Below are 25,743 nucleotides of genomic sequence, written 5' to 3'. Positions count from 1 at the left end.
GGGAAGTCAGCATGAATTGGCCTTAGGTTCCCTGCCTCCAGGCCCTATTCTCCTGCCTCATGATCACTCTGTATGTTTCACTTCTGCAAAACCACTCAAATGCAGGTACCCTGTCTTCTTCCTCCTCTGAGCCATCATGGACGTGACAAGGTTACTTCTTCATGGTGCTCTAGGCCAAAGCATTGGGAAAGCCGGGTTAGGTTGGGAGTGTCCTTGCTGGCATCGGATGCTGAGATAAGCAAAGCAAAATGCAGTGGAGAAGCAGGTGGGGCAGGGCAGGTTTGGGTGCTGTGCAACTGTCTAGGTTGGGGAGGGACAGGTGTTTGACCATGGAGAAAGGCTCTATAGGGTCACACTTTAGGATAGGAATATGCATTCTGGCCTGATCTGGTCATTTCTGAGTTGGGATATCTGGACCACCCCAGGGCAGGGTGTGCTTGACTGAGAGCCCACTTGGGGCTTGACCAGAGAAGGCTAGTATTTAATATTAGTGATGAAGGCTGGGCATGGTGGCTCATGCCTGTAATCTCAGCACAATTCCACCAGGCGGGCATATTGCTTGAGTCTAGGAATTTGAGACCAGCTTGGGTGATATATATAGCAAAACCCCACCTCTACTAAAAATTACAAAAATTAACCAGGCGTGGTGGCACACACCTGTGGTCCCAGCTACTTGGGAGGCTGAGGTAGGAGGATGGCTCGAACCTGGGAAGTAGAGGTTGCAGTGAGCCCAGATCTTGCCACTGCACTCCAGCCTAGGCGACAGAGGGAGACCCTGTCTCAATAATAATAGTGATGAAAAAAAAAAAAAGTCTCCACCCCTGAAAAAACAGACAGACAAGAATAACAAAATCCTGGCATGATGGCGCATGCCTGTAGTCCCAGCTACTCAGGAGGCTGAGGCAAGAGGATCTCCTGAGCCAAGGAATTTGAAGCCAGCCTGGGCAACATAGGGAGATTTCTTCTCTTAAAAACAAAACAAAACAAAACAAAACAAAACCCATTAGTATTAGTGATGACTCTGAGGATGACAACCAGAACCACCAACCTGAACCTCCAGTGGGACCTTGGGGTCCATGTGCCTGGGGAGCAAGGTGTATGAAATCAATGGCAGATTGGTGCCTATCTGATCTCCCATTTAAAATTTTCTCTTTGGAAGAGAAAAGAAGAGTGATACAGACTGGTGTGTTAGGAAAAAACTCAAACTCAATTTTCCTGTTGGTTCTCATGCCACAATCATCAATGCAATAGACTTCTGTGACCAAATGCCTGGGTGTTCTCCCCACACACCAGTAGGCAATCATTTGTGCAGCAGACACTGGCTGGCACTTCAAGTCAATTCAATTCCAACACTGTCTACCAGAGAGCAACAGATCCTATGGTTGATGAGAGCTCAGTGCTGCAAGACCACGACTCCCTTCCCACCAGTTACAAATCTAGGCCTCTGGACCTTCTACCTAGTTGGCCTTCATGTGGGGTTCCCACAACTCCCTCATTTGCTAGAGTGACTCAGAGAACTTAGGAGAACACTTACCTTTACAGGTTTACTATAATGAATATTACAAATGATACAGGCAGAGATATACGTAGGGTGAGATATGGGGTAAGGGACACAGGGCTTTCATGCTCTCCCTGGCCGCCTCCCCTTCTGGGAACCTCCACCTGTTCAGCTATCTGTCTTGTTTTAGGCTTTTATGGAGGCTTCATTATGTAAGCATGATTGATTAAGCCACTGGCCATCCGTGATCAACTTACCCTTCAGCCCCTCTCCTTTCCCCTAAGGTTAGGGGTGGGGCTTGAAACCCAAACCTCTAATCCTGCCTTAGGCTTTCTGGTGATCAGCCCCTGATCTACCTGAAGCTACCTGGGCACTGCCAGGCCTCAGTCAGCTCATTTGCACACAAAAAGACAACCGTTAGAGTTTCTAAGGACTTTAGGAGTTGTATGCCAGGAAATGGGGTTGAAGATCAAATATATTTATCACAATAGGCAAAAAGATTCAACACTAAGGGGGTAAAGAAGATTTAGAAATAAAGACAGAAAAATGGAGATAAGAGAGACAGTAAACAGAAAGAGTAGAAAGGTAAGCAGAAAATGATCAACTGAAAGAAACAGAAGGAAGAGTGGAATTGTTACAGGAAAGAGGTCCCCATCCAGGCCCCAAGAGGGGGTTCTTGGATCTCACCCAAGAAAGAATTCAGGGTGAGTCTGCAGTGCAAAGGGAAAGCAAGTTTATGAAGAAACTAAAGGAATAAAAGAATGGCTACTCCATAGACAGAGCAGCCCCAAGGGCTGCTGGTTGCCTATTTTTATGGTTATTTCTTGATGATATGCTAAACAAGGAGTGGATTATTCATGCCTCCCCTTTTTACACCATACAGGGTACTTTCCTGACATTGCCATGGCATTTGTAAACTGTCAGGGCGCTGGTGGGAGTGTAACAGTGAGGATGACTAGAGGTCACTCTCGTCACCATCTTGGTGTTGGTGGGTTTTAGCTGGCTCCTTTACTGCAACCTGTTTTATCAGCAAGGTCTTTATAACCTATATCTTGTGTTGACCTCCTATCTCATCCTGCGACTTAGCATGCCTTAACTGTCTGGGAATTCAGCCCAGTAGGTTTCAGCCTCATTTTACCCAGCTCCTATTCAAGATGGAATTGCTGTGATTCACATGCCTCTGACAGAATTAAGAGAGAGAAAATAAAAGAGACAACAGAAAAACAGATGGAAGTCAATGAAGGGCAGAAACTCAGAGACACAAAGAGGCCAAGTGTGCAGGGGTATGGAGGGAGGGCCGGGAGAGGGCTGGCAGGGATGAAGCCCTTGTCCTGGGTTCCTTCTTTCCCCGCCCACATGCCCTGTTCTCCACTGCAAATGGAAGGAGCCAGAGCCCAAGTGAACCACCTGTCTCCACTGCTGACACCCAACTGGGCTTTGGGAAGCATCAGAGGCAGCTGTCACCTTTGCTCTGACCGGGAAGGAGCCTTCCAGCAGGGTCTGGAGAGGAACTGGGCTGGCCTGTGGTCTTGGCCCCTGAGAACTGAAGGGAGGCCTGACTTGATGTATTAGCTCGGGGGTGCCTCTCTTGACCCACTTTTGTTTGTTTGGTTTTGAGATGGAGTCTCGCTCTGTCGTCCAGGCTGGAGTGCAATAGCGTGATCTCAGCTCACTGCAACCTCCACCACCCGGGTTCAAGAGATTCTCCTGCCTCGGCCTCCCAAGTAGCTGGGATTACAGGCACACACCACCACGCCCAGGTAATTTTTGTATTTGTAGTAGAGACGGGATTTCGCCATGTTGGCCAGGCTGGTCTTGAACTCCTGACCTGAGGTGATCCACCTGCCTCGGCCTCCTAAAGTGATGGGATTACAGGGATGAGCCACTGTGCCTGGCCTCCTTTCATTTTTGATGAAACAAAATTGGAAGCTTAGTTGGTGGGAAGTCAAGGACCTTCCAATTCCAAGGGGGATACTGGGTTGTAATAAACTTGGACCGAGGCAGTTGGTGGGGTTCTGCCCCATGTGGTGAATGACGTTGTTACTTACATGCCAATGCTTTTGCTGTGGGCTGCAAAAGTGGGAATCCCTTGAGCAGGGAGGGTTGGTTTTGTGAAGTCAACTTAAATGGAAACGGAGGCTTGATGCTGGCTTAGTCAGTGATACCCACATATCTAGAGAAAGAGTCACCAAAGAGGGGTCCTGGGTGCAGAGGAAATGGGCCCTGTAGATCCAAGCTAATCAGTGCCCAGCAGCCCAGGTCACAGGAAGGGCTGTGGGGGACATGAGCAGGTTCTGCCTAACAGAGGTTGCCTCTGTGGAGGCCAGTGGGATCTGTGGGTTTTTCCCAGGGTTCAGGTGAAGTATCCTCCACCCCTCCCACTTCCTTTGATCTGACTGTGTTCATCTGGTAACCTAGTTACTGATTCTGCTTCTCAGGAGCACTAATGCCAAGAAGAAGGTAGCTCCAACTGGGGACCTGCCACTCTAGTCCCTGAAATAATTTACTACTTAAAAAATGCAATACATTGGCATAAAAGTAACTAGAAATGCCACTTATTGAGGGAGCACTCGCTAATGCCTTCTGTGAATCTATCATCCAATCTTTTCAGTCTTGTGAGGTGGGCATTATTTTCTCCATTTCACCTACAGGGAAACACACTCAGATCTGGGGTTTGCAGCTAGGTCTCTCTGCAGCTGAAGCCTGGGGTCTTAACCACTTCCCTTCTTGGAAGAGGCAGGGTTGAAAATGATGCTGGGCTTGCGTCTTGGCCTGTCTATAGCCTCTCAGTCATTCCCACTGTGGGTGTCATGTGTCTGTCGTGAGTGGCAGTGCTCCCGTCCCAGAACAAGCAGGGCCACGACCATATGCTAGAACGGGTGACTCAGCGGAAGCGGTGCCTCTGGGAGCCTCTGCTGGCCTGGATGCCTCCCACTGGAGTTCCTCAACCTGCAACCAGGACACTGTGATGTGAGGCCACGGGGCTAGAGGGGGCAGCATGGAAGTGCTTTCTCTGTCCTTCTCTTACTTATAGATCAACAAAGGAAAATTAAAAGGGGGCCAGGGTGGGTGTCTGCCTGGGGATCCAAAGGATGAGGGCAGCCCTGTGGGAGGGGTATGGGAGGACCCACGTCTGGCTAGCTAAGCGAGACTTGGAAGCCAGATTGGAACTAGCATTCCAGAGAACCTGGAGCTGGCAGGGAATTAGAGGAAGGGGTGGGGAGCGGAACAGCCATAGGGACACCCTGGCTTCTGTAGAAGGGGGTCCCAGACAGCCATTTGCAGTTGCTCTCCCAGAACCCTGGGGGGCCCAGAGGAACACAGGATGCTAGACCTAGAAGGGAAAGGCTGCCAAGGACAGTCTCCCAGGTGAGCATGGCAGCCGTCCCTGGGCTTCCACCACTAAGGCTTCCTGGGGCTGCCTGGCTCCCAGCCTGAGAAGAAAAAACTGCCTATAACATTGGCCGAATTGAAACAGACTACAGCAAAACTCTGACTCATGCCTTCCAATGCCAATAGACCTGATTTTATATTTCCCAGCACTTTTATGAGCACCAAGAGCTATTAGAATTGCAAGCGGTGTGTGGGGAGGTGGGAGTGGGTGCTCACACTCACAGCATGGGAAGCGGGGCTGAGACTCTTGTCGGGGGAGAAAGACCTCAGCCTCCCACCCCATCCCCATTCACCTGAGAGGTGGTGGGAAAGGGAGTGGTCTGGGCTCTGGGCAGAGACTCTAGGTAGGCCATACGGGTGGGGGACCTGGAGGAGAGGCATGTGAGTGGATATGGTTTGAGGGAGTCCCTAGAACATGGGAATTGGGTTGTGATAAGAGGACTGGGCTTGGGTGCAGCCCTGGCTGCCTCTTAGCACCCCACTCAGACTCCTCTCCTCTTGGGCCCTCACAAGTGGGTCTGCAGGTGTGTCTGTCAGGGCAGTGCAGGCTCCACTCGCTCCCAGGCCCAAGGCTCCGAGATAAAATGCGAATCATTCCCTGCCTGTAGGCTCCTAGCTTGCTTCAGTACTTATCTTCCCTGTCATGGAGGGAGTGGGAGGTCTCCGATCCCTAGGCCGGCGTGGGAGCCGGAATTCTAGACAAGTTTATCCAGTAGGATTGAGCACCTCACTCTGCATCTCAGATGTGGGGGTTTGTAACAGCAGTTCAGGTTTCATCTGGGCTCAGAGTGAGGCAGAGCTCTGGGATTCCAGGCTGCTTTTCCAGGTGAGGCGGCAATTGAAGGGAGGTAGAGCTACGTGGGAAGACCTGCCAAGACTGAAAGATCCCGACAGACCCCAGGGCACCCCAAGGCTTATCAGTTAGTTGCTTGCCTGGGCCCCATAACCCCTGTTGCGTGTTGCGTGCTTTTGGGATTTTAACAACAGCAGCCAACTTGTGTGTCATGCTTCACAGTTGGCAAAGACCTTTCACACATTCTGCACTCTGAGGTGTGTCTATGAGGCTGCTCATGTTCCACGTAAGAGGTGAGCCCTCAGTGAGTGGCAGAGCCCAGACCCCTGCAGGGCTGTGGGCTCCACGCTGGGTGCTCTTCCCTTGTCTCAGCACCTGCGTGAGGAGTGAGGGGCACCACTTTCCCTCCCAGACTGAGAACTGCCGCCGCCCCCATGCCTGGGCATCCCAGGTGACAGCGTTCTTCATGTGACCTCACCCCTTCTAGAGACTTCTCACATCGGAGCAATGTCATGGGATGATATTTACTGTGAATAGGAAGTCCCACGCCCCCCGGGTTATAACTCCTCTGCAGGATGGCCGGGGGCTTGAAGATGACACACTCTGGCTTCTGCAGACCCTAATGCTGGACGGGATAGGTGCCGGCAGTGCCTGGTGACTCAGACTGAGGCTGTGTGTAGACGCCAGCCTGGGACAAACCCAAGTGTGGAGGAACTGGGAAGGCCCCTTTCTCTGGAGAAGACCTGGTGGGAGGCCTCCCCCCAGCTCTGCCACTGCGCTCTGGGGATGTTTCTGAGGCATTTGTCGCTTGCCCCACTTGCCCTTTTTGGTCTGTCTCCTGCTTCTCTGTAGTTACCAGCAAAGCCTCAGAAGCACTCGCTGCTTTAGGGATAGGAAGGTGGGGAGAGGCTCTGAAGCTGTGGCTTCCTCTTCTGCAGAAGGATGACTCCCACCCCATTCCTTCTCCAGATCCCCTGAGCTGGGCTCTTGGTCACCTCTCAGAGCAGTTTGGCCTGGAGGCAGGACGTGTGCAGTGCTGCAGCTCTCAGGTCCTGGGTGGACTTAGATGGGTGCCCTGGGTTTTTGGTTCCCAGTCTGCACTGCTTCTGCTTTGATAGAGACGCACCTGCCCTGAGTTCCCTGAGGATTTTTCTCTTATGCTTACAACTGGATTTCTGGTTTTGCTTCTACTCCAAGCCTGGTCCCCGGCATTTGCCTCTCACCTGTGGTTTTGCATCCCATTCCTCGCCCTGTCATTTCTTCTTGTGCCGAGGCTGCAGCTGCTTGCTGGTCCCTCATCCATAGCTGCCCACCTGCCCAGGCCTGCGCCTCTCCCGGCTTGGATTCATATGCAGCGCCTTCCCCACACTCCTGGCCCTGGGGTGAATACTGAACCTGAGACTGGGATAGGAGGAGAGAAAGCTCTGTGCAAGGAGGGGCGGGCCCCGGAAAAGGAGACGGAGATCACCTTGGGGGCTGCAGGGATGTCCTGAGAGGTACACGGCAGCCCATGCAAGCTCTGTTTCAGGGACCCTGCTCTCCTGGCCCAGCAGAACAGTCCCACAACAGGGTGACTGGCCCCCAGGGCACGGGGACGAGACAAATTTTTAACACAATTACAAAACTTGTTCTAATTAGGCAGGACAACTAATTAGCTGTCAGTATGACCCTATGTCAACTAGGTCACAGGGTCAATAGAGTTTAATCCTCTGCTTGCAGTTACCCTGCCCTGCAGCCAGGTATCAAATTACAGGTTTGGATGAACTGGAGATGAATGTCATGGTTTATTTTGAACAATAATGTCTGTTTGTGTTTCATTCCACAAAAATTGCCTCTTGGCATCATCAAGCTCAGTCTCCGGTCAGTCATCCTCCAGTCCTGCGCTGCCATCCTTCTAACCTTCTCACCCTCATGCCTGCATTCCGCCTACTATCTGCCTCATAAAGAATCCCAGTTCCCAACCCCACCGATTTCTCTCATTTCATCCGCTCCTTCCTGGCATTGCCTTCAGCCCCCAGGGTGAATCCCCTCAACATACCATTCACTTGCAAATATAATACCTTCATCCTTGTTCTCCCACACCTGGCCAGCAACACTGCAGTCCTGGGGCAGGCCAGCCATCCACCGACACCACCCCTGCACCTGGGTGCTGAAAAGTCCTTCAGCCATGGGGTGGCGACCACAGCAACGGCACTGCCTCCAGCGCCCAGCGGAGTCTCCCACCCCCAACAGTGTATCACCTCTGGTCCAGAGGAGCCTCCTGAGCTCTAAATCTAGATCTCCATTGCCCAGTGGACATCTCCTCATGGGGTCTGGCAGGTACCTTGAGCTCAACAGGATGGTAGAACTGCCTTCCTGCATGTCTCCAGTTTGATCAGTGGCACTGCCATCCACCCTGTTGCCTAATCAACACCCAGGTCTCCCTGCTTTCCCTAACTTATTACCTCCAATTGATCACCCAGTTCTGCTGACCCTCCCTTCCAGATGTCCTATCCACCTCTCCCCTGTCCCTTGCCCTGCGTCAGGCTCCCACCATCTTTCCAGGATGACCGTGCTGACTACCTGGAGGGCCGCCTTAGCCTGGGCTCGCTACTCCCAGCATGTCCCAACCCTGGCCAAAGTGAGCCTCTCAGGGGTCAATAGAATCCTGCCTCTCCTCGAGAAGCAGCAACGCCTCCATGACCTGCCCCGTCCACCACTTGATCCTCTGCCACTACCTGGCCACATGGAACCTTCAGGGAACCGTGATCTCTCCTGCCTCACCTTCAGCCTAGATCCTTTTCCTTCACCACATCCTCTGCTTGGCAACTGACTACTGACCATCCTTCACAATTCATCACAGACCTCACGTAGCCCAGGGGTGCTTCCTTGACATCACCCTCAAATCTGGGTTTTGGGCTGTCCCCCAGTGCTCTCCAAGCCCCCACGTTTACCTCTTACAGCACAGATTACTTGTCAGTGTGTGCTATCTCAGCTCCTCTTTCTCTCCACCAGAGGTCTGTGGCTGTTTCTCTCATTTCCAGATGCCTGGCCTATGTGGGAAAACAATAGTATATGATTATCCAATCAATAATCAAGGAGGACTTCCTAGAAGAAGCAGCATTAGGTGGTGTTTTGTAGGCAGACATGAACCGGTGTGAAGAGGAGGATGAGAATAACTTGCATACAGTAGACTCTCTGACTCAGAGTCCTTCAAGAGCCAGGGGAAACTGAGGGAAATGACTAGACATATTTGACAAGGAGTGGGGGACACCAGCAGAAGACATGCTGCACCAAAAGACATCACATTCAGGTATGAATTCAGCACTGCAGAGGCCAAAAAAGCACAGACAAAGCATGTCTTGGTTGGAGGTGGCAGGGCCAGGGTGGTGATGGCAGGTGTGGCAGAGAGTAAGGCTGTTGAAATGGAACAGCTGGTGGGGTCCTTAGGAAACCAGGAATAGGGCATGACTTCCTGCAAGATGGGGTCTCTGTAGTTCATCCTGGCCCTGGCAGAAAATCCAGGTATCTTGGAGGCCCTGGAATTTGAGGGATCCACTCAGAGGCTGCCAAACTGGCCTTGGCAGCCACAAACAGGAATGTCATACCAGAGACATAGGAGGCAGGGATGGCCTTCCCTTTTTGGAGCTGATCATAATTCCAAAAGACACAATCCTGAATGTTGAAATCCTGAAAGTTCAAAATCCCAAAAAATAGGCCAGGTGCAGTGGCTCATGCCTGTAATCCCAGCACTTTGGGAGGCTGAGGCAGGTGTACCATTTCATACCTCACTTGAGGTCAGGAATTTGAGTCCAGCCTGATCAACATGGTGAGATCCTGCCTCTACCAAAAAATACAAAAATTAACCAGGTGTGGTGGCGCACACCTGTAATCCCAGCTTCTCAGGAGGCTTGAGGCGGGAGAATCTCTTGAGTCCGGGAGGTAGAGATTGCAGTGAGCCAAGATCATGCCACTGCATTGCAGCCTGGGCAACAGAGCAAGACCCTGTCTCAAAAAACAAAATCCTGAAAATATAATTCTGGAAAAAATAATAAAAACATTCATTAAAACATATTTATTTACATTTAAAAGGGGATTTATATTGGAAACATATAAAAACAACAGAATACTTTATAGTGTACATTACACAATAAAATAGGCAGTGATAACATATATATTTTTGCAAGCATAAACACTCAGGTAATGACGGTTGCATGGGTATAAGAGTCATGAGCAGATGAACCATGTTCATAAAGAAATAGGTCAAAAAGAGCAAGACATAAATGCATGTCACTAAGGTTGGTACTTGTGTGCACCCAGCTTTATAACTGTGGTCATCTGAAACAACAGGATGAGCAACCAAAGTCTTTCAATGAGTTTGATCAAAAACTTCGATGGATCACCACCAAAAATGCGGTTGTTTATGCATGGAGCTGCATTCCAAGCTGCATGGAGCTGAGATTCCAAGAAAGTTTAACTTCACAAAAGCAGATGTACAGAAAGGACATCTCTGTAACTACTGAGAAAATTTCAGTGTTTTTTTGTGCATACACAATGCATCCACAGAAAGTTGACATTGTGATAATGCACTTTCAGGGAGCCAAATTTGAAAACAAACAAACAAGAACAAACAAACCAAAAATCAAAAACCAAAACAAACAAACAAAAAAACCAAAAACCCTTCATAAAACAAATTAGAACTCTCTAAAAGTCTATACAACTTGGCCTCCAGTCTTGCAAATATCGCAAAGATGAAATACCCAGAATAGGGAACTGTGAAAAATAATGCTCAAAATTTAAAATAGCGAAAAAGAAAAGAAGAAAACAACAAAAAAACTATCCTGTGATTGTGATTTTGGGGATTTTAGATGTTAGGGGTTTTAGACTTTAGAGATTATGATCTTTCAGGATTTTAACATTTGAGGTTAAGTGTTTGCGATTTTGTTTTGGTCCAACTCCTCTTTCTCCTCTCTGAGACCTTATAGGCAGATGTGGAGACCACATCACTGTCAGGGGAGCAGGAGCTGGGGTGGAAGTCTTTGGGACCTTGAATGAGATGAGTTCTCAAAGCTCCTTCCAGGCTAAAGAATAACAGAAATTGTAGGACTTAAGCCTCCAGGTGAATAAGAGCTTCGTAAACACATTGCTTTAGGAGGTTAAAGAGCTCTGCTGGATATCCCAGGAATGCCCCACCTGTTGCCTCTAGTTTTTGGGAGGACACCATTTCAGCCACCAGAGGGCGCACAGGTTGCAGGAATGGTTTCTCAGGACTGCTGCTTGGAGGAGTTGAATAAGGAATCTAAGGAAGGGTGGCTGGAGCATGGGAGCCATGCAGGTGGGACTCCAAGACTGAAGTCCGACCTTTTCAATCACTCTGGCATTGTCCCCAGCTAAGGCCATTAATTAATTCATTTATTCAAGGAATATTTGCCCTGTGCCCGGGAGCCCTGAGCTAATAAGCTTTGTTTTTGTTTGTTTTGAGACAGAGTCTTGCTCTGTCACCCAGGTTGGAGTGCAATGGCATGATCTTGGCTCACTGCAAGCTCTGCCTCCTGTTGGCCAGGCTGGTCTTGAACTCCTGACCTCAGGTGATCCACCCGCCTTGGCCTCCCTAAATGCTGGGATTCCAGGTGTGAGCCACTGCACCCGGCTGTGAGCTAGTAGGCTTTGGAGACACAGAATCAGATAGACCCGTCTGGACCCTGGAGGAACCACAGCCTGGGCTTGGAGGTGGACTTTCAACACTGCAGTCCCCTGTGGGGTATTTGTGCTATGATAGCGAGACATGCTGAGCATGGTGGCAGTGCCCAGGAGGAAGTGTTGATTCTATCTGGGACCTGGGGGAAGGCTTCCTATTGTTGGAAGTATTTGCTGTGGGTCTTGGAGGGTGAGCAGGAGTGCACCAGGCTGAGAGATTCAGGGAGAGGCAGGCAGGGGCACATTATAAGCCAATGTCTGCCTAAATTTGGATAGATAGGGAAATGCCCAGGTGGGGGTCATGAGATGCGGCTGGAAGGTGGGGGGCATAGGCGATCAGGTTAGGGAAGAGCTGGAGGCTTATCTCAGAAGAGAGAAGCATTCTATGTGGGAGCCAGGGCAGACTCAGGTTCTGTGGGGACCTGAAGCTTACATAGTTTTGAGGCTTTCTTAGATGAAGAATACAAAATTATAAATACAAACTTAGGAAGAGGGGCTTGGAAGGGTCCATGCAAATGAGCAACTTGAGGCTTAGCTTATTGGCCTCCTGGCGAATCCTCCTCTGCGTGGGAGACACATCTTCTACAATCTCCCTGCTTCCCTGCAGGGGCCCGGCCTGCCCTCAGCAGCTCCCTGCTGGCAGCAAACCACTTCCCTCTCACTCCTGCCTCTCGCCCTTCTTGGGACCCCTGGAGTCTTGAGTAGCAGTAGAAGGCCAGATGCAGGAAACTGGAGTCTGAGGTTTCGTCTGGGGAAAGGGAGGCAGAGCTGCACAGCTGTTGGGGGAGGTGGGTGGGAACGACCTTTCCTATGGTGTCTATGGAAATAGCACCCCCTACCCCCATTGTTCCAAGAGCTGCCTTTGAATCTGACCAGCAACTCTTATTCACGCTTTCAACAACGCAGTGTGGAAGAGTTTCCCCTCTTTGCCAGGCACTTTCACGCCTCTCGTGTCATCTGCGCCATGTTTCAGGGAGGCAGGCGGTACTGTTCCCTCTGCAGAAGGTTCACGATTCAGATACCGGGCAGGTGGGACCTCACACTTAGCACTCTCCTGGCGTCACCCGTGTTTCTTGTTCACAATCAACCCAAGAGTATTAGTATTAGCATTAGCATTAGCATTAATATTAGCATTAGTATTAGTATTAGCATTAGTATTAGTATTAGTATTAGTATCAACCTAAAGTAAGATTGCCCTGCTGGGGCACCAGTGCAGGAAAATGAGTCACTGTAGACGTGAAACCACAGATGACATGGCTGGCTTTGTTTTTCTCCCCTTCCTGTGGCGTGTTTTGATGGTAAAGGTGTGCACAGGTGGGGTGGAGCTGGCAGCCCTTGTTACACTGTCTGCACTGTAGTGAGAGTTCTCACCTTTACCCCCTTCTTGGGCTGTTGGGAGAGCTCTCGCCTGGGTTTAACCTCAATTTCAGGCTATCACCAGTGCAATGGATCCCTGAGACTCAGCACTGATTTGCAAGATCTACTGGGTGTTCAATGTGATGTCTCATCCAGGGCATGGGAAGGAGACAGGTGACTGCTAATTTCAGTAGCCTTTAATCAAATAAAGAGAACTGAGCATCCACCTGTGTTAGACTGTGCTAGGATAGTGCCCAATCAGGCATGGCCTTGTCCTCGTGGCTCACTTCAGCATCCATGAACAGCTCCTGTGTGCCAGGCAGTGAGCTGGCCTGTGTGAGACCCAGGGGTGGGTGAGCAAACTGTGTGGCTGAGAGTGAGAAGTTCCCATCTGTTTCAGGATGTCAGCCTTTGTTATGCATCCACAGAGAACAATACAAGGCATAGCATCGTCTGTACAAAACTGGACTAGGATGGTTTCTTTGCTTCTTGTGCCACCAGTTAGAATGAAAGACAATGCCTCTGATATCCACTGGTCCTTTCTTGACTCTGCATACAGGCAAACATGAGCCTGCCTCTACCTCCCTCACACATCTTCACAAAAGCCCAGAGCAATCCTTTCTGTCCCTCCTGCTTCACTAAAGGATGAGAATCAGAAGTAGGGGAATGGAATGAGTCAAAGCATCTTCCCTGCCCCCAGAGAAGCTCTTTTGCAGATGCGGGGAGGATGGATTGGGGGAGGTCACTGAAGCCATCTTCTACAAAGGATGCTCAAAGGTTTGAAAGTTCTGGGTCTGGGATTCAGGAAGTATCCTGGTGGCAGAGGTGACAAAGGAGAGAGGAATCATCCAAATATTTAGGTGTTTCAACACTTTGGGCAGATCTACAAAACCCCAAAACTTCTGAACTTGCAACCAATCAAAGAAGCCCTGATTTATCTTATTTTCTGCAACATGCATGCATTGGCCAGCACTTATGGTGAGGAAGCAAGGACGGGGCCTAGAAGAGTGAGTGAAATGGAGGCTTTGAGGCAGGAGGACTGCGGGGGTGCTCAGGATGGGTGACCTTTGTATGTATCAGTTGTTTTTGCTCCTCACCTTCCTGCCCAAGGTCTGGTGGGAATAAACGGAGAGCCAAAGCTGCCTTGGGTCTGCAGATGGCAGGGGCGGCTGAGGGTTGGTGTCAGTGGCTGGGTGCTGGAGCCCAGCTCACCTGGGCTGTGCATAACTCTGGCCCACTTGAGCAGAGGCCTGGTTTTGTCTGGGCAGGGGCCTTGGCCTAGGTTCTCCCAGCTGGCACCCCATCTTTGCAGACCTAGGAGCCCAGGAGGCCTGTGGGGCAACCTGTGCCTAGGATGCTGCCTGGGTGAAGGATGATGTTCTATGATTCCCCAAAGGCCATTTCCTCTTCCATAACTTCATGTGATTCTCACAGCAATAGCACTGAGGTATACACCACTCACCAGCCTCTTCATTTTATGGGAGACAACCTGGAAGGTCGGAGTGGCTCACCTGAGACTGGACAGCTGGTGTGTCCCAGGGCTGGGGCTCCAGCACATGCTCCTCTGAAGGCGAACCCTGTGCTCATTCCAGTACTGAGAGACTTCAAAGAGCCTCTCTATATCCGTTCCGCACAAGGATCCTGGGCCCCTTGGTACCTTCTAGGCCCCAGTGACTCCACTACAGCATAAGGTGGTTTGAACTCAGTGGCACAGGTCTCCACAACACCTCCCTGACTATCCTCCCTCAGCATCTAGTGTGGGAGGCACAGTTTGCAAGGCAGACACATTGACAGCAATCCAAGGCAGGAGTAGTTAGTGAGGAATGTGGACTTACCCTTGCCAAACTCTTTTGATTATGCCTCCCATCAATAAACAATTTTGCATGTGCACTCTGATATTTATGTATTTATAAAGTATATTTGTACTTATACTCGAGCATATATAACCATTATAAAGCACACATGCAAAAAATAAATTAAAAACATTAAGGATGGGCCAGGTGCGGTGGCTCACGCCTGTAATTCCAGCACTCTGGGAGGCCGAGGTGCGTGGATCACCTGAGGTCGGGAGTTCAAGACCAGCCTGGCCCACATGGTGAAACCCCGTCTCTACTAAAAATGCAAAAATTAGCTGGGCGTGGTGGTGTGCACCTGTAATCCCAACTACTCAGGAGGCTGAGGCAGGAGAATGGCGTGAACCTGGGAGGTGGAGCTTGCAGTGAGTAGCGATCGCGCCACTGCACTCCAGCCTGGCTGACAAAGCGAGACTCCGTCTCAAACAAAACAAAACAAAACAAAAAATTAAGGATGGAACAAACACGTGAGAATTGCAGCTTCCCTTCAAATCACTCCCAGACAGTTCTGGGGTCCTCAGCCAGTGTCCCAGATTCAATGTTTGGACCAGCCTCCCAGCCACTCTTGGCAGGGGCCATGCCTCCTCTCTGGCTCTGTGCAGCAGTGTCTCCTGTGGCCCCTGGTGCCAGGGCAGTGGCTACCCTGTGGAGGCCTGGAAAAGAGCCCTGACTCCTGCCCACACCTGATGTTGCTGCTAAAGCTCACGCTGGCAACGTCCCTGGCAAGTTTAGTGAACTAGCACTCTTACTTAAAAATATGTATTTTTGGTTGCAAAAGTAGTACATTATGATTATTGGCAAAATCGTCATCATTTTCACTTGCTCTTTTACTTTATTTTATTTTATTTTTTTGCAGCTGTTCAGCCTGTGCCATAGGCATGAGGCTGCAGGAGGAAGGAAAACTGAAGGGCAGGTTTTCCCCTTCCCCATCCTGGCCCAAGACCCTGACACTTCGTTCCTTTAGGTCATGTCCTTTCCAGAAGACAGCTCCATCTCTTCCGGGATGGCCTGCTGTTTGGCTATTACTCATGTGTTTAATCTAGAGCCGTGTTTTTTTTTTTTTTTTTTTTGTTGGTGGTGGTGGTGTTGTTTTCCCATACTTTATGACTTTTGCCTCATTCCTGAGCCAGTTGTACCATCACTTACTTAATATTTTTCTTTCTTTATTTTTTATTGAGATGGAGTCTCACTCTGTCGTCCAGGCTGGAGTGCCGTGGCGCAATCTTGGCTCGCTGCAACTTCTGCTGCCCGGGTTCAAGTGATTCTCGTGTCTCAGCCTCTTGAGTAGCTGGGACTACAGGAGCACACCGGCAGGCCCAGCTAAATTTTTTTGTATTTTTAGTAGAGACTGGGTTTTGCCACGTTGGACAGGCTGGACTCAAACTCCTGACCTCAGGTGATCTGCCCGCCTCAGCCTCCCAAAGTGCTGGGATTGCAGGTGTGAGCCACGGTGCCTGGCCTAATATTTTTCTTAAATCTGACTCACTTTTTAAAATTAGTTACTTCCTTTAACCTTGTTCTAAGAAATAAAATCCACAAAATCAAGATTTGATATGCTAGTTATGTCTCTTCTTAAATATGTGAAAATAAATGCATAGCTATTAAAACAATAAATGGCTCGTGGGTACCACTGTGATCACCTCCCGTGTTACCAATGGATGCACCCCCACTCTGGGGGCGGTGATGGGGAGGCATGCAGAGAGAGGCCTTGGCGAGGTTCCATCTGAGCCCCAGAGGCAGCTCCTAAGAGACTGTCCATAAGCCACTTGAAACACGCTGGGCTGCTGCCGGCATCTCCTTCTTCCCAAGGCACAGACCCTGCCTAACAAAACATAGGCACTCAAGCCAGTACCCTGGGACAAATGTGGAGGGTCACAGAGATCCCCAGCCCACAGAAGGCATGTGCTTAGGCCGCTGTAAAGGAAGCTTTGCCTTGACTCCCCCCAAGGTGAGTGGTCATAGCTTATACTCAAAGTCTCATTTTGGCTGCTGAAATAACTTATTTGCTTCTCTGTCCACGGGGCTTCTCCATCCACTAAATCCTTCAAACAGAAGCACTGTGTTCTCCATCTCTCCCAGCTCTCAGTCTCTGGACAGGACAGTCTAAGGTCTGGGGTATACATCACTCACCAGCCTCTTCATTTTATGAAAAACAACCTGGAAGGTCAGAGTGGCTCTGAGATGACTGTGGCTGGCTGCGGGTGTATTGCCCATGCCTGCTCCTAGATGACATCTTGGCCGTCCTGAGCCACCATCAAGACTCTGTTCAGGAAAAGCCAGGACAGAGGAGCTGAGCTTCAGGGTGTCATCTGTCAAGAAGGCTCCAGAATGCCAAGCTCCAAAGCCCTTGACTGGGGCCGGGGTTCATTCTTTGTATATTTTCTCTGTCTCCCTCTCTCTCCCTTTCTCTCTGTTGTCAGACACACAACAAGTGTATGTATTCTAGAATCCTTGTTAATTGGTTAATTTAGTTAAAACCAGATGAGATCAGTGATAAATCCATGTCACAGACCACGTGTAAACATGTCACAATATGTTAACCCCCTCAGACCCTGGCAGATGCGCACAACATGTGGGCCACCGACACAGGGACAAAGTGTGTGTCATTTCTCCCAAGGCCACCGCATTGGGGTGGTGGCTGACTCTCAGCAGTCGGTTTACTCCTAAACTCAGTAGACGGGAGGCTCACTTCTATTCATTGACTTAATCTTGCTTAGGGAAGTAATAAAACTAAGTATTCTTGGGACTGACTTCTACAAAGAAATTTAAAATGTTTATTTATCTTAAACTCCTTGACTCAAAACAATACATTTTCAAATCTAAACATCCTTCTCTCTAAACTGAAATATATTCAGTATGACTCTCACTTTCTTCCTCCTCCATGTGAGATAATCAGAACTAATTACTTTGGGAAACTCCCTACACTGACTCTCATATGAATGGACTTTGATGGACCTGTTCCTCTGTCCTCCAGACCCAAATGGTGTCAGTCTGGCTGTGAAAGAATCCCCTGGGGAACTTACTGAAAATTACAGATTCCTGGCCCCACCTCTGGAGAGCTTCCTTGGATAGGTCTGGAGTGGGTCCCAGGTACTCCATTCTTTGAAAGATCCGTAGGGAACTCTGAAGAATTTGGGAACAGCTGCTCTACACCTGCCCTGACTTGCCTTAATTGTAGGGACAACTTGGCTCAGACTCAAGGCAAGGTTCTTGATACCCAGGGGTCTGTTGAGATGGAGGGCTGAGCAGGCAGGAAACTACCTGATGTCAAGACTACATTTCTGACATAGCCAGGCACCAGGACTTACAGCTTCTCGAGGCTCCCTGGTTCTTCATAAACCCTATCATCAGTGCGGAGGTTGATGCCAATCTTCCTGTGTGCTTGGAAGGAGATCACACATCCATCTAATCTAATGTGGTATCAGACCAATGTGGCATCGTCACTTAAAGAGAAAGGGGCCCGACTCTGAGCCTTGCTTTATGTCACAGGAAATTGTGATCTGTCAGGGGCTGTTTCTATCCATCTCATTCTTGTATTAGAGATCAAAGGCAGACTTTTGGTTGTCAGTAGGTGGAGATCTCTATGGGCTCATGTAACTTGGTGCCTAACTGGTCTCTTCCCAGAGGAGGACAAAGGCTACTGATAAATTAATGAAGAGTTGCCAACACTCTTATGCTGTTCTAGAAAATTTCACTCTAAGTGAAGGAAAATAACTTATCGAATACCTACCATGTGTCAGGAATCATATAACTCTCCTTTCACACACACGTCTCACTTAATCTTCACATTAACCTTGTGAAGTTAATATTTTAATTCCCATTTCAACATAAGAGAGGATTAAAACTCAATCTTGCCCGGAGTAATGATATTTTAGCTTCCAGATGGCCTGGCTCCAGGTCTCTTTCCATCATCACACACTGCTAAGGCACATATCCCAGTGGTCAAGAGTTACAAAGATCTGCCTGAAATCTGCTGTCTGTTCATTCATTATACTGGGTTGAAAGACTCAGCGCTGTACATTATCAGAGAGAGAGTGAGGGTAAAGTTTAGAGAGCAGTCAACAAACCAGTGGGTCCAGTTTCAAACAGGAGACACTTGATTTTGTATTGTTATTATGTGATTGGTTCCTTTCTCTTCAGCAATATTCATCACACGAATATTTCTATTGAAAAAGACAAAAATCATATGAAATTGATGATGCTTGTTTTACCTTTAAAAATGGCAATTTTATATGGTTCAAGCTAATACTAAGGCAAAACTTGAAAGGCTCTTTTTACTTCTACTCCCTACCCCACTCCCCTGGTTCTTCATAAACCCTGTCATCGCCTGCTTTACACCTGCCCTGTCTTACCTTAATCATAGGGAGAACCACAACTTGGTGAGAGCCTCTCTCTCTCTCTCTCTCTCTCTCTCTCTGTGTGTGTGTGTGTGTGTGTGCAGGTGTGTATACCACAACTAGGATTATATGATATCTATTCTTCTGCGACTTGAACTGATCTTTAAAAAATGGAATTGATGAGCAACAAATGAGCAACAAAGGAAGGATTCTTGATTCCAGATGAAGAAAAGTGTAGGCTCCATAAAACCTAATGTATTGAGGGTGAGGGGGCTTAGAAGCCGCTGGAGATGAAAATGTTCCATTTTTCTTGCCAAACCTGGACCTTGGGCAATATCATCTCCACATCTGCTTCCACCATTGATCCAAATAGTAATGCCTAGGGCCTCCCACTAGGGTCTGTTGTACTCAGGTTTTGAGTTTTAGAACTTCCTTCTGGTTTTGTTTGATGTATTGCTAATCTTGCTGCTCGTTTGTTCATTGTTTTGTTTTGTTTTAAAGTTCCTTGTCAGTATGATCTAAAAGCTAGAAAGGTCCAATCACCTGCTGGAGGTTTCTTCTAAGTGATCAAACTAGGATTTTAAAATTTTTTTACTTTTTGTTAGTAGAATGAACTTTTTTTTTTTGGAGACGGAGTCTCACTCTCGCCCAGGCTAAAGAGCAGTGGTGCAATCTTGGCTCACTGCAACCTCTGCCTCATGGGTTCAAGCAATTCTCCTGCCTCAGCCTTCTTAGTAGCTGGAATTACAGGTGCCTGCCATCACACCTGGCTAATTTTTGTATTTTTAGTAGAGATGGGGTTTCACTGACCTCAAGTGATCCGCCCACCCTCAGCCTCCCAAAATGCTGGGATTACAGGCATGAGCCACCACGGCCATCCTAGAATGAACTTTAAATGGGAGTTAGAGGGGCATTTGGAGAGAAATCATGATTTAGATGGGCAGCGGGATGACCATGTGCAAGATCTCCTGGCCTTAGGTCAGTTCATCCAAATGGCTTGGTAAATAGTAAGGTTCATAATGCCACCATTGCCTTCATGCTGCATGGCATGTACTCATGGCTGTATTTTTTTTTTTTTTTTCAATTCTGCTAGACTTCTCAGTGACTAAGATTTGGTTTCTGGAATGTGAGTAGATGAATAGACAAGTAAAATTAGGGTAGATTCTTACCCTAAGTGTAAGGATCTTGATACCTCTGCTTTTTGCATGGGTTTTGAGCTTTACGTATCTGCAGGAAACCTGGATTATAGAAAATGCATTTCAATGCACTTCTTCAAGTTTAAGGATTTAGGAACTCCTCTGTCCAGAGAATAATTTAGACAGAGATACATATAGGCTGACATTTTATCGCTTTTTAAAACAGCTTTGTTTAGATATAATTCACATAACATACAAGTCACCCATTTGTTTTTAATATATTCACACATATCTGCAGCCACCATTACAGTCAATTTTAGAACAACATCACCTAAAAAAAAAACAAAACCCATACCCTTTAGCTAAGATAACCCCCTCTTTTTCTCCCCATCTCCCCTGGCCCCCCATAATCTACTTTCTTTTTCTTTTCTTTCTTTTTTTTTTTTTTGAGATGGAGTCTTGTTTTGTCGTCTAAGCTGGAATGCAGTAGTGCGATCTCGGCTCACTGCAACCTCCGCCTCCCAGGTTCAAGCGATTCTCCTGCCTCAGCCTCCTGAGTAGCTGAGACTACAGGCATGTGCCACCATGCCTGGCTAATTTTTTGTATTTTCAGTAGAGACAGGGCTTCACTGTGTTAGCCAGGATGGTCTTGAACTCCTCACCTCGTGATCCATCGGCCTCGGCCTCCCGAAGTGCTGGAATTACAGGTGTGAGCCACTGCGCCCAGCCTCTACTTTCTTTCTCTATGGATTTTCCTCTATAGATTTTCTGAATATTTCATATAAATAGAATCATATAATATGTGGACTTTTGTGACTGGCTTTTTTCACTTAGCATAATGTTTTTGAGGTTAATTCAAGTAGCATGTATCAATACTTCATTTCTTTATATGACTGAATATTCTGTTATATGGATATACCACATTCTGTTTATACATTTGTCTATGGATTCCTTAAGATTTTCTTCTCTAAAAAAAAGAAAAAAAAAAAAAAAGAAAAAAAAAAGAAAAAATCTTTACCAAATACCCATACTTCAAGGAGAAGGATTTTCCATGTATAAGACTGTGTTATCTGTGAATAGAGATATTTTCATTTCTTCTTTTCCAATCTGGATACCTTCTATTTCTTTTTCTTGACTATTTCCCTGGCTAGAAACTCCAGTACACTGTTGAACAGACGTGGTGAGACCAGACATCTTTGTCGTGTTACTGATCCTAGGAAGAAAACATCTGTCTTTTACCATTTAGTATGATTGCTGTGGGTTTCTCATAAAGGCTCTTTGTCAGGTTGAGGAAGTTCTCTTCTGTTCTTAGTTTGTTGAGCGTTTTTATCATGAAAGAGTGTTTGATTTTGTCAAATGCTTCTTATGCATCTACTGAGATAATCATGAGATTTAAAAAATTCTACTGGTAAGATATATTACAAGAATTGATTTTCAGATGCTGAACTAATCTTGCGCTCTAAGGAGAAATCCAGCTTGGTTATAATATACACTTATTTTTAGATACTGCTGGAATTGGTTTGCTAGTATTTTGTTGAGGATTCTTTTTTCTTTTTCCCACATACAATCATTCCCAATTGTTGAGGATTTTCGCATCCATATTCATAAGATATATTTTTTCTCTGGTTTTCTTTTCTTGTGATGTCCTTGTCTGATTTTGGCATCAGGGTAATATTTGCCTTATAAAATGAGTTGGGAAGTGTTTAGCCTCTTCTATTTTTTGGAAGAGTTTGTGAATAACTGATATTAATTCTTCTTTAAATGTTTGGCAGAATCAGTGGGAAAGCTAACTGGGCTTGGGTTTTTCTTTGTGGGCATTTTTTTAAATTGCTAGTTCAGTGTCTTTATTTGTTATGCCTATTCAGCCCGTTTGTTTCTTCTTGAGTCAGTTTTGGTAGTTTGTGTGTTTCTAGGAATCTGTCCATTTCATCTACATTATCTATTTTGTTGGTGTACAATTGTTCATTGTATTTCTTTATTATTATTTTTGTTTCTGTGACATTGACAACAATGTCCCCTCTTTCATTTCTGATTCTAGTAATGTGAGTCTTTTTTTTCCTTGTTTAACTTAGCCAAAGGTTTGTCAGTTTTGTTGATCTTATGCCAATTTTTTGTTTGTTAGTGTTCTCTATTGTTTATTTTATTAGTTTCCACTCTAAACTTTATTATTTCCTTTCTTCTGCTTGCTGTAGTTGAATTTCTCTTTCTTTCTTTCTTTCTTTCTTTCTTTCTTTCTTTCTTTCTTTCTTTCTTTCTTTCTTTCTTTCTTTCTTTCTTTCTTTCTTTCTTTCTTTCTTTCTTTCTTTCTTTCTTTCTTTCTTTCCTTCTTCCTTCCTTCCTTCCTTCCTTCCTTCCTTCCTTCCTTCCTTCCTTCCTTCCTTCCTTCCTTCCTTCCTTCCTTCCTTCCTTCCTTCCTTCCTTCCTTCTTCCTTCTTCTCTTCTCTTCTCTTCTCTTCTCTTCTCTTCTCTTCTCTTCTCTTCTCTTCTCTTCTCTTCTCTTCTCTTCTTCTTCTCTTCTCTCTCTCTCTCTCTCTCTCTCTCTCTCTCTCTCTCTCTCTTTGTTTTTGGTAACAGAATCTCACTCTGTTGCCCAGGCTGGAGTGCAGTGGCACGATCTTGGCTCGCTGCAACCTCTGCCTCCCAGGTTCAAGCAATTCTCGTGCCTCAGCCTCCCAAGTAGCTGGGATTACAGGCATCTGCCACCATGCCCAGCTAATTTTTGTATTTTTAGCAGAGACAGGGTTTCGCCATATTGGCCAGGCTGGTCTCGAACTCCCGACCTCAAGTGATCCACCCATCTCGGTCTCCCAAAGTGTTGAGATTACAGGCATGAGCCACCGTGCCTGGCCTATTTTAAATAAATACATGGTAATTCCAGGTGTTAGGTACTTTTATTATTTCCATTTCATAGGTAAATGAACTGGATTTTGAAGAAATTAAGTATCTTGCTCATAGACACATTGTAAGTAACTGGTAAAACTGAGATTCCAGTTAACGTCTGTCTGGCACAAGCACCCAAACACTTCACTTTTGTTCTATATTGCCAAAGGATTGTAGAATTCTATAAATGATTTCTTGCTGTCTGATGGTCTTTTGAAATTTCATTTACACCTTTCACCTGAAGTGCCTTTTGAAACTGTCATCTTGAATTGCCCCCGAGGGAGGGAGGCACTTTCCTTTTGATATCAGATCACTGAAACCCAAAATCTGTGTTCACTGTTCCATGTTTGAGTAAGTGCAGGCCTTGCGCTAAACTTTCTTGATTTTACAAGCACATTTTCTGGAAGCCAAAGCAACAACGACAACAGAGAAAGTCCCTTGACTATACAGAGAAGGCAGTTTGTAAAGAAATAGGAAAGAAAATACACAGGAATGTATTAAATTTAAATTATATTTAAACAGATAATGTTCAAAGGCTCTAAGTCTGATGCTTGTCAAAGGACTTTGACCCAAACAGAAAGGTAGATTTTAAAAAGTATTCCACAGGGTAAGGTTTGGGTGAGAAAAAAGTCATCGAAACATAGACCTAAATTAATAAACGAGGCTTTTCTCAGCTACACGGTCCTGACAAAATAGCTTTGAAGTCTGTCTATGTGTTCTAGAATCCTTGTTAATTGGTAACCAAGAACAATCCCTTATACAGATCTTTCAATTAAAAAGCCTAAATTAAATAAAATACCAGGTAAAGGCTTTCTGCTACCAAAATTGTTCAAAGCTTGACTTAATTGATGAGAGCTGATCCTTATTCACTTTTTGCCTTAACTATAGAGAAAAAAATAAAAATTTCAAGATATGTGCATGCAAATGTCTAACATTATTACGTATTAGTTTTTTGAATGTAAAAAAATTAGAAAAATAGAAATGACACATATCTCACTCTCCAGAAAATTCCTTTTTTTTATTGTTGTTTTTTGTTTTGAGGCAGAGTCTCATTCTGTTGCCCAGGCTGAAGTGCAGTGGCATGATCTCGGCTCACTGCAACATCTGCCTCCTGAGTTCCAGTGATTCTCGTGCCTCAGCCTCCCGAGTAGGTGGGACTACAGTCTCCTGCCACCACGCCTGGATGCTTTTTGTATTTTTTGATAGAGAGGGGGTTTCACCATGTTGGCCAGGCTAGTCTCAAACTCCTGACCGGAAGTGATTGCCACACCTCGGTCTTCCAAAGGCTAGGATTACAGGTGTGAGCCACCATGCCCGGCCTCCTGTATTTGTTTTTATTAGAGTAATACATGTACCTGTTTAAAAAAAAATGAACTATGCAGGAAGATATAAAATGAAAAACCAAAGCTCTTTCCTACCACCACCCAGTTCCTCTCCCAGATTATCACATTACTTTTCTTCTGCATCTGTCCAGAAAAATAAGGTGTATATATACATTAAAATGCATATCATGAAATATAGTCTTTTAAAAGAATTTTACCATATCCACTTAAACTTTGCTTTTTCATATATAATGTCTTGAAGATTTTATAAACCAGCAAGTAGAGACCAATTGCATTTTAAAAGTTATTATTTTTCATTTTGAAGTGATTACAAACCTGTAGAAAAGTTGGAACTACTGTGTATTAAACAACAACAATAAAAATGTTCTTGAGTGATTTGAAAGTGACTGACCTGATGCCCCATCACGCCTGAATACTCCAGAGTCTATTTCCTACAAAGACGTTTCCGTACATAACCATGATACAGTGATCAAAATCAGAAAATTAATAACAGTACACTACTCCCATCTAATTCTCACATTATTCAAGTTTTGTCAGTTGCCCTGATAGTGACTTTTATAGCAAAAGGATCCAGTTCAGAATCACAAGTTGCATTTAGTTGTCATGTCTTTTTATTCTGCTTCAGTCTGGAGCATTTTCTCAATCTTCTCTTGAATGATCTTTATACTCAGGCTGGAGTACAGTGGTGTGATCTTGGCTCACTGCAATCTCTGGTTTCTGGGCTCAAACCATCCTCCCACCTCAACCTCCCAAGTAGCTAGGACCATAGGCACGCACCACCACACCCAGCTAATTTTTTTTTATGTTTTTGGTATTTTTTTGGTAGAGATGGGGTTTTGCCATGTTACCCAGGCTGGTCTCGGACTCCTGGCCTCAAGTGATCTTCCTGTCTCAGCCTCCCAAAGCACTAGGGTTACTGGTGTGAGCCACCGTGCCTGGCCGATGCTGGGTTCTTCTCCTCGCCTCCCCTCAGGTGGTATGCTGTTTCTGTTTGTCTCATTACTGATGAAGCTCACTGTGGTCACTTGATTAAGGTGGTGTTTGCCAAGTTTCCCATCTGTAAAGTTATTATTTTTTTCTCTTTGTAATTAACAAGTACTTTGTGGAGAGGAATTTGAAACTAAGTATGTCATTGTGCAGCAAACTTTTAATTAATTAATTAATATCTTTTGGACTCATGGTTTCTATTTTATTCAGTAGGTTGTTCCCACCATCACTTATTTGGATACTCAAATATCAAATCAAATTTTGATACTCTCGCCTTCCCTTCAAAACCCAACAGCCACTGCTTTGTCCAATAGAAGCTAGCTTACATGTCTTTTGACATGCCCCCATTGTTGTTTAGGACCTTCCTTATTGTTGCTGTTATTGCTTTGGCACAGAAAGATGATTCAAATTCATCTTTTACTTTCCCTGCTGGTACTGAAATCTGCCATTTCTCCAAGGGACCCTGGTTTCTTTGAGTGGAAAAATGGCAT

The 25,743-nt window shown here is 46.4% G+C and overlaps 1 protein-coding gene across 1 annotated transcript in view; it reads left to right on the top strand.

The window, feature by feature from the left end:
• Positions 1–6,163: 6,163 nt before the first annotated feature.
• SMIM35 (small integral membrane protein 35) overlaps positions 6,164–25,743 on the top strand; it is a 38,053-nt gene continuing 18,473 nt past the window's right edge. The window contains exons 1-3 of the mRNA XM_030918642.1: positions 6,164–6,338; positions 14,309–14,369; positions 25,124–25,241. Of these exons, the coding sequence (XP_030774502.1) occupies positions 6,202–6,338; positions 14,309–14,369; positions 25,124–25,241 (316 nt within the window). The 5' untranslated portion in view covers positions 6,164–6,201. The remainder of the gene's footprint in view (positions 6,339–14,308; positions 14,370–25,123; positions 25,242–25,743) is intronic.

The sequence above is a fragment of the Rhinopithecus roxellana genome, chromosome 15 (genome assembly GCF_007565055.1).
Source record: "Rhinopithecus roxellana isolate Shanxi Qingling chromosome 15, ASM756505v1, whole genome shotgun sequence".
NCBI lineage: Eukaryota > Metazoa > Chordata > Mammalia > Primates > Cercopithecidae > Rhinopithecus > Rhinopithecus roxellana.
This window is presented reverse-complemented; position numbering and strand designations above follow the sequence as displayed.